Consider the following 9,152-nt stretch of genomic DNA (forward strand, 5'->3'; position numbering starts at 1 on the left):
TAGTAGATGTCGTAATAGCAGTCATCCTTGTATTCCTGTGTATTGAATTATTAATTATTATTAATTATTGAATAATTATTCTTCTGTGCACATGCTTGTTGTTGCTGGGTTTGGGTTTCAGTGTTACGCTGGCTTGAGGCCATGGTGATTCCTTGGTGAGGCAGACAGATGGCATTCTTTCCCTTGTCAACTTTCAATATTTGAAGAGGGGATTAGTGGGCTGAAAATCTGATAAATTAAAACGATTCTTTCTTAAATGCACCTGGATTAAAAGTATGCAGTTTATTTTTAGGTGGAGATCTGTGAAATATTTTTCAGTGTCTTCCACGGATATTTGTTTGCTTATTATCTGCCTGTTTTTGAGTCAATAGTTTAAAATCAGATTTTACTAAGTTTTCCATTTTATTTGATTTTTGGATTTACGAATGTAGATGTGTCTGTCTAGTGGAATTACATCGCATGAGCATTTAGCCTTTGCAGATTCCATAACATGAATTTGAAAGGAGAGACAAAGATACAAATACAAAACTTCTTAGGATATGCCCTCAGGTATGAGAAGGCTTCATGAGCCCTGAGTCCCTAATCGTGCTCACGCTTCAAACTTAGTCTTCAAAACACTTTTGAAAGACATATTACCATCCATCGAGCATAGGTTAGACAAAGGGTATGTGTTTATTGTTGAAAATAGATGCAAGTTAAAATCTCACAACCCAGAGAAAACCACCGTTATCATTTTGGTGAATATACTTTCATGCATTTCTTGGTGAATAAACCATATGAATATGGATGTCTATGTATATGTTTACAAAGCATATATACTTGTGTCTACCTACACACACACACACACACACACACACACACACAAACACACACATGCGCACACAAACCCGGAAGTTTGCTTCATGGCCATCACCCAAACCCCTGCATGGGTAAAGTGAAAAGGCCCACAAGGATCCAACCAGTGTCCCCGCTGTGACAAGTGAGCTAACCCTCCACCCACTCTCCCCAAGCCAGGCCTCCCTTCAGTTCCATCTTCTTCTCTGCCTGCTCCTTCTTTCTGTCTTGAGAAAGAAGACAAGCTCCTAATGGAGGAGAGCTACGAGAAGGGCCTCAGCTCACCTGCCCTGCATTCTCTGGTGACCAGACAGCCCCCACTCTCTTGTCCTCACTGTCCCGGGTCAGAGTTCCTCCCCAAAGTGCCACTAAGTATGATTTCGGCCAGTGATGGAGGTTGCTGGGCGCGCTTTCCCAGATTGCCTGCGCTCTTGTTGACAGTGGTATTTTCAATGCATATTTATAGAGACCAGCCGCCATGGTGAGAGGCAACCTAACCATCATCTCCGAATTCCTCCTCCTGGGACTGTCAGAGGGGCCAGAGCGTCAGCCCCTGCTCTTCAGTCTGTTCCTGTCCATGTACCTGGTTGCCGTGGTGGGGAACCTGCTCATCATCCTGGCCGTCTGCTCTGACCCCCACCTCCACACCCCCATGTACCTCTTCATAGCCAGCCTGTCCTGTGTTGACATCTGCTTCACCTCTGTCACCATACCAAAGATGCTGCTCAATATCCAAACCCAGAGCCAGTCTATCCCCTATGCGGGATGCCTCACTCAGATGTATTTTCTAATCTTGTTTCTAGAACTGGACAATTTCCTCTTGGCAGTGATGGCTTATGACAGATTTGTAGCCATATGTCACCCTCTTCATTATACCATAACCATGACCCCCAGATTCTGTGTCACAATGGTGTCCGTGGCTCTGATTATCACCAACATCTATCCTTTGATCCATACCTTCTTGATGACTACGCTGTCATTCTGCACAAGCATCAGAATCCGCCATATTTTCTGCGAACTTTACGCATTGCTAAACCTTTCCTGTTCAAATACCCACATCAGTGAGTTGGTTGTTTACACTCTGGGGAGCTTTCTTTTCGTTGCTCCTTTCCTCTTTATTTCTTTTTCCTACATGCACATTTTCTCAGCCATCCGAAGACTGCAGTCTTCTCCGAGCAAGCTGAAAGCCTTTTCTACCTGCAGTCCCCATCTTGCTGTGGTGTCACTGTTCTACGGAACTTTGTTTGGGGTGTATCTGCGACCGTCTTCTTCCTACACAACTGAGGACTCAGTGGCCACTGTGCTCTATGCAGTGGTGGCTCCCATGCTCAATCCGTTCATTTATAGCCTTAGGAATAAGGACATGAAAGGGGCCTTGAGGAGCCTCCTCAGCTGGAGAAAGGTCTGGTCTTGGTGACATGTCCTGCTTCTGAGCTTCTGAGCTATGACATTGTCTTGTTTTCTCCTCCCGTTGGCGTAGGAAGGGACAGCACACATGATGGGTCTGACAGATGTCCAGCTTAGCCCAACTTTCTGTTGTCATCTTGCTCACTCGCCCCTTCTTGCAACCCTGCCCGAGTGACTCTTGTGTCAGGCGCCAGGTGGGCAGCTTGTTTGCGTACGGATTTAACTTCCAGCTCGCTCTATTTGTCCTTCATGGCCGCTCCTCAAACCTTGTCTGCCTCGTGAGTCTCCGCCACAGGTTTGTGGGACGGAACTGAAGCGGTTCCTGGCCCTTCTTAGAACAAAATCTGCAATGGAGGCCCCTGTCACTAGGTGGCAGTAGAGGCACAAAGCCTGGGCGCCAAATGGAGAAGGAGGCGGACACCCCTTTGACCACCGACCTGGACGGCATGGGTCCACACACTTCCCGAACTGTAGACTTCCTTGCTGACCTCACCATAGAGCACTCCCAGATGCAGGGAAGAGTAGACTCACCGCATTTCACAACACGCGCATATGACAACCATCACAACACTGTGACTGAACGTCTTTTCCAGGGATGGATGCGACAGTCCTGAGAGGCGGGGTCTGCATCCCCAAACCTCGAACCAGGGCTGCCTTGTGATTGTGCCCATGGAGTACAGGGTAAGGGATGCCGTGTGACTTCTAAGGCTAAGTCATGGAAGGTGGTACACCTTCTGGATTGTTCCTTGGACCATGTGTTCTGGGATCCCTGAGGTGCCTGTAAGAAGATAGACTGCCCTGAGGCTGCCCTGCTGAGAAAGCTAAGCTGCCTGGAGGGGTCACATGGAGGTGCGCGGGTCCACAGAGCCCAGCCTGTGGGCGGGCATATGACTGTCTATACTGTCCAGACATCCCAGACAGACTGGAGACAGGAGAGTAAGTGAACCCTTCAGAGGATTCTGGCCCCCACCTGCCTGAGCTTCCCCAGTGGAAGGGCAGACATCATAGAGCACAGACAATATGTTCCCGCTGTGTCCTGTCCCAATTCCCAATTCCCACAGAATCTGTGTGCACAGTGAATTAACTGGTAGTTCAATTGAGATACAATGCAAATAGGATTTTGAAGGACAGAGAGGATAAAAAATAAATTTTTAAAATGCAAATGGGGGAGGAGTCAAGATGGTGGAGAAGTAGCAGGCTGAGACTACATCAGGTAGCAGGAGATCAGCTGGATAGCTTATCAAACCATTGCAAACACCTACAAATCCAATGGGAGATCGAAGAGAAGAAGAACAGCAATTCTAGAAACAGAAAATCAACCACTTTCTGAAAGGTAGGACTGGCGGAGAAGTGAATCCAAAACGACGGGAAGATAGACCGTGGGGGGAGGGGCCGGCTCCCTGCAAGCGGCGGAGGAACAGAGCAAAAAATCAGGACTTTTAAAAGTCTGTTCCACTGAGGGACATTGCTCCAGAGGCTAAACCCAGGTGAAGCCCATGCAGGGTCAGCGTGGCCCCAGGTCCCGCAGGGTCACAGAAGGATCAGGGGTGTCAGAGTGTCACAGAGCTCACAGGTATTAGAACGGGGAAGCCGGCTACAGAGACAGAGCCAAGGACTGAGCTCTCAGCTTGGGGTTACCTTGAACCAGTCGCGGGCTGGGTGAGCTCGGAGCATGGCTGGAGGCTGGGGATACGGGAGTGATTGGGTGCTGTCCTCTGGGGACGCACTGAGGAGTGGGTCCCCGGGCTCTCGGCTCCTCTGGGCCGGAGACTGGCGGGCCGCCATTTTCACTCCCGTCCTCCCGAATTCTATGGAAAGCGTTCAGGGAACAAAAGCTAACTGAGCGGATTACTTAGTCAGGCCCCAGTAAGGGCGGAGCAATTCCGCCTCGGGCAAAGACACTAGAGAGTCACTACAACAGGCCCCTCCCCCAGAAGATCAACAAAAAATCCAGCCAGGACGATGTTCATCTACCAAGGAAAGCCAGTTCAATACCTAGGACAGCAGCAGAATTCCAGAGGGGGAGAAAACAAAGCGCGGAACTCATGGCTTTCTCCCCATGATTCTTTAGTCTTGCAGTTAATTCAATTTTTTTTTCACTTTTTTTTTCTTTCTTTTTTCTTCTTCTGCTAAATTTTTAAAAACTTTTACCCTTTTCTTTTTTAACGTTTTTGACTAGTTTATCTAATATATATATATTTTCTTTCTTTTTTATGTTTTTTCTTTATTTGTTTTCTTTTTTTAATTTTTTTCTTTTTTTTTTTCTGAACCTCTTTTTATCCCCTATCTCCCCCCACGATTGGGGGTCTCTTCTGATTTGGTTAAAGTGCATTTTTCTGGGGTCTTTGCCACGCTTTTAGTATTTTATTTGCTCCTTCATATCCTCTTATCTGGACAAAATGACAAGGCGGAAAAATTCACCACAAAAAAAAAGAACAAGAAGCAATACCGAAGGTTAGGGACCTAATCAATACAGACATTGGTAATATATCAGATCTAGAGTTCAGAATGATGATTCTGAAGGTTCTAGCCGGGCTCGAAAAAGGCATGGAAGATATTAGAGAAACCCTCTCTGGAGATATAAAAGCCCTTTCTGGAGAAATAAAAGAACTAAAATCTAACCAAGTTGAAATCAAAAAAGCTATTAATGAGGTGCAATCAAAATGGAGGCCTTCACTGCTAGGATAAATGAGGCAGTAGAAAGAATTAGTGATATAGAAGACCAAATGATAGAGAATAAAGAAGCTGAGCAAAAGAGGGACAAACAGCTACTGGACCATGAGGGGAGAATTCGAGAGATAAGTGACACCATAAGACAAAATAACATTAGAATAATTGGGATTCCAGAAGAAGAAGAAAGAGAGAGGGGAGCAGAAGGTCTATTGGAGAGAATTATTGGAGAGAATTTCCCTAATATGGCAAAGGGAACAAGCATCAAAATCCAGGAGGTGCAGAGAAGCGCCCTCAAAATCAACAAGAATAGGTCCACACCCCATCACCTAATAGTAAAATTTACAAGTCTTAGTGACAAAGAGAAAATCCTGAAAGCAGCCCGGGAAAAGAAGTCTATAACATACAATGGTAAAAATATTAGATTGGCAGCAGACTTAGCCACAGAGACCTGGCAGGCCAGAAAGAACTGGCATGATATATTCAGAGCACTCAACGAGAAAAACATGCAGCCAAGAATACTCTATCCAGCTAGGCTATCACTGAAAATAGAAGGAGAGATCAAAAGCTTCCAGGACAAACAAAAACTGAAAGAATTTGCAAACACCAAACCAGCTCTACAGGAAATATTGAAAGGGGTCCTCTAAGCAAAGAGAGAGCCAAAAAGTAGTAGATCAGAAAGGTACAGAGACAATATACAGTAACAATCACCTTACAGGCAATATAATGGTGCTAAATTCATATCTCTCAATAGTTACCCTGAATGTTAATGGGCTAAATGCTCCAATCAAAAGACACAGGGTGTGCTCGCTTCGGCAGCACATATACAAAAGACACAGGGTATCAGAATGGATAAAAAAACAAAACCCATCTATATGTTGCCTACAAGAAACTCATTTTAGACGCAAAGACACCTCCAGATTTAAAGTGAGGGGGTGGAAAACAATTTACCATGCTAATGGGCATCAGAAGAAAACTGGAGTGGCAATCCTTATATCAGATCAATTAGATTTTAAGCCAAAGACTATAATAACAGATGAGGAAGGACACTATATCCTACTCAAAGGGTCTGTCCAACAAGAAGATCTAACAATTTTAAATATCTATGCCCCTAACGTGGGAGCAGCCAACTATATAAACCAATTAATAACAAAATCAAAGAAACACATCAATAATAATACAATAATAGTAGGGGACTTTAACACTCCCCTCACTGAAATGGACAGATCATCCAAGCAAAAGATCAACAAGGAAATAAGGGCCTTAAATGACACACTGGACCAGATGGACATCACAGATATATTCAGAACATTTCATCCCAAAGCAACAGAATACACATTCTTCTCTAGTGCACATGGAACATTCTCCAGAATAGATCACATCCTGGGTCCTAAATCAGGTCTCAACCGGTATCAAAAGATTGGGATCATTCCCTGCATATTTTCAGACCACAATGCTCTGAAGCTAGAACTCAATCACAAGAGGAAATTTGGAAAGAACCCAAATACATGGAGACTAAACAGCATCCTTCTAAAGAATGAATGGGTCAACCAGGAAATTAAAGAAGAATTGAAAAAATTCATGGAAACAAATGATAATGAAAACACAATGGTTCAAAATCTGTGGGACACAGAAAAGGCAGTCCTGAGAGGAAAATATATAGCGGTACAAGCCTTTCTCAAGAAACAAGAAAGGTCTCAAGTACACAACCTAACCCAACACCTAAAGGAGCTGGAGAAAGAACAAGAAAGAAACCCTAAACCCAGCAGGAGAAGAGAAATCATAAAGATCAGAGAAGAAATCAATGAAATAGAAACCAAAAAACAATAGAACAAATCAACGAAACTAGGAGCTGGTTCTTCGAAAGAATCAATAAGATTGATAAACCCTGGCCAGACTTATCAAAAAGAAAAGAGAAAGGACCCAAATAAATAAAATCATGAATGAAAGAGGAGAGATCATAACTAACACCAAGGAAATACAGACAATTATAAGATCATACTATGAGCAACTCTATGCCAACAAATTTGACAATCTGGAAGAAATGGATGCATTCCTAGAGACATATAAACTACCACAACTGAACCAGGAAGAAATAGAAAACCTGAACAGGCCCATAATCAGTAAGGAGATTGAAACAGTCATCCAAAATCTCCAAACAAACAAAAGCCCAGGGCCAGACGGCTTCCCAGGGGAATTCTACCAAACATTTAAAGAAGAACTAATTCTTATTCTCCTGAAACTGTTCCAAAAAATAGAAATGGAAGGAAAACTTCCAAACTCATTTTATGAGGCCAGCCTCACCTTGATCCCAAAACCAGACAAGGATGCCACCAAAAAAGAGAACTACAGACCAATATCCTTGATGAACACAGATGCAAAAATTCTCACCAAAATACTAGCCAATAGGATTCAACAGTACATTAAAAGGATTATTCACCGCGACCAAGTGGGATTTATTCTGGGGCTGCAAGGTTGGTTCAACATCCACAAATCAATCAATGTGATACAACACATTAATAAAAGAAAGAACAAGAACCATATGATACTCTCCATAGATGCTGAAAAAGCATTTGACAAAGTACAGCATCCCTTCCTGATCAAAACTCTTCAAAGTGTAGGGATAGAGGGCACATACCTCAATATTATCAAGCCATCTATGAAAAACCCACCGCAAATATCATTCTCAATGGAGAAAAACTGAAAGCTTTTCCGTTAAGGTCAGGAACACGGCAGGGATGTCCATTATCACCACTGCTATTCAACATAGTACTAGAAGTCCTAGCCTCAGCAATCAGAAAACAAAAAGAAATTAAAGGCATCCAAATCAGCAAAGAAGAAGTCAAACTATCACTCTTCGCAGATGATATGATACTATATGTGGGAAACCCAAAAGACTCCACTCCAAAACTGCTAGAACTTGTACAGGAATTCAGTAAAGTGTCAGGATATAAAATCAATGCACAGAAATCAGTTGCATTTCTGTACACCAACAACAAGACAGAAGAAAGAGAAATTAAGGAGTCAATCCCATTGACAATTGCACCCAAAACTATAAGATACCTAGGAATAAACCTAACCAAAGAGGCTAAGAATTTATATGCAGAAAACTATAAAGTACTCATGAAAGAAATTGAGGAAGACACAAAGAAATGGAAAAATGTTCCATGCTCCGATTGGAAGAATAAATATTGTGAAAATGTCTATGATACCTAAAACAATCTACACATTTAATGCAATCCCTATCAAAATACCATCCATTTTTTTCAAAGAAATGGAACAAATAATCCTAAAATTTATATGGAACCAGAAAAGACCTCGAATAGCCAAAGGAATATTGAAAAAGAAAGCCAAAGTTGGTGGCATCACAATTCCGGACTTCAAGCTCTATTACAAAGCTGTCATCATCAAGACAGCATGGTACTGGCACAAAAACAGACACATACATTGATCAATGGAACAGAATAGAGAGCCCAGAAACAGACCCTCAACTCTATGGTCAACTAATCTTCGACAAAACAGGAAAGAATGTCCAATGGAAAAAAGACAGCCTCTTCAATAAACGGTGCTGGGAAAATTGGACAGCCACATGCAGAAAAATGAAATTGGACCACTTCCTTACACCACACATGAAAATAGACTCAAAATGGAGGAAGGACCTCAATGTGAGAAAGGAATCCCTCAAAATCCTTGAGGAGAACGCAAGCTGCAGCAACATCTTCCTAGGAACATTGGCAAAGGCAAGGGAAGCAAGGGCAAAAATGAACTATCGGGACTTCATCAAGATCAAAAGCTTTTGCACAGCAAAGGAAAGAGTTAAAACCAAAAGACAACTGACAGAATGGGAGAAGATATTTGCAAACGACATATCAGATAAAGGGCTAGTATCCAAAATCTATAAGGAACTTCTCAAACTCAACCAAAGACCAAATAATCCAATCAAGAAATGGGCAGAGGACATGAACAGACATTTCTGCAAAGAAGACATCCAGATGGCCAACAGACACATGAAAAAGTGCTCCATGTCACTCAGCATCAGGGAAATACAAATCAAAACCACAATGAGATATCACCTCACACCAGTCAGAATGGCTAAAATAAACAAGTCAGGAAATGACAGATGCTGGTGAGGATGCGGCGAAAGGGGAACCCTCCTCCACTGTTGGTGGGAATGCAAGCTGGGGCAACCACTCTGGAAAACAGCATGGAGGTTCCTCAAAATGTTGAAAATAGAGCTACCC

At 43.0% G+C, this 9,152-nt stretch overlaps 1 protein-coding gene across 1 annotated transcript; it reads left to right on the top strand.

The window, feature by feature from the left end:
- Nucleotides 1-1,312: 1,312 nt before the first annotated feature.
- LOC123935514 (olfactory receptor 1D2-like) lies at nt 1,313-2,251 on the top strand. The gene has a single exon (XM_045996408.1). It carries the CDS (start codon nt 1,313-1,315, stop codon nt 2,249-2,251), a length of 939 nt encoding a protein of 312 aa, XP_045852364.1.
- Nucleotides 2,252-9,152: the final 6,901 nt, after the last annotated feature.

The sequence above is a fragment of the Meles meles genome, chromosome X (assembly GCF_922984935.1).
Source record: "Meles meles chromosome X, mMelMel3.1 paternal haplotype, whole genome shotgun sequence".
Lineage (NCBI taxonomy): Eukaryota > Metazoa > Chordata > Mammalia > Carnivora > Mustelidae > Meles > Meles meles.

Excerpts from the sequence above, each read along its gene's own strand:
- LOC123935514 (XM_045996408.1), top strand. The coding sequence starts at position 1,313 with ATGGTGAGAGGCAACCTAACCATCATCTCCGAATTCCTCCTCCTGGGA.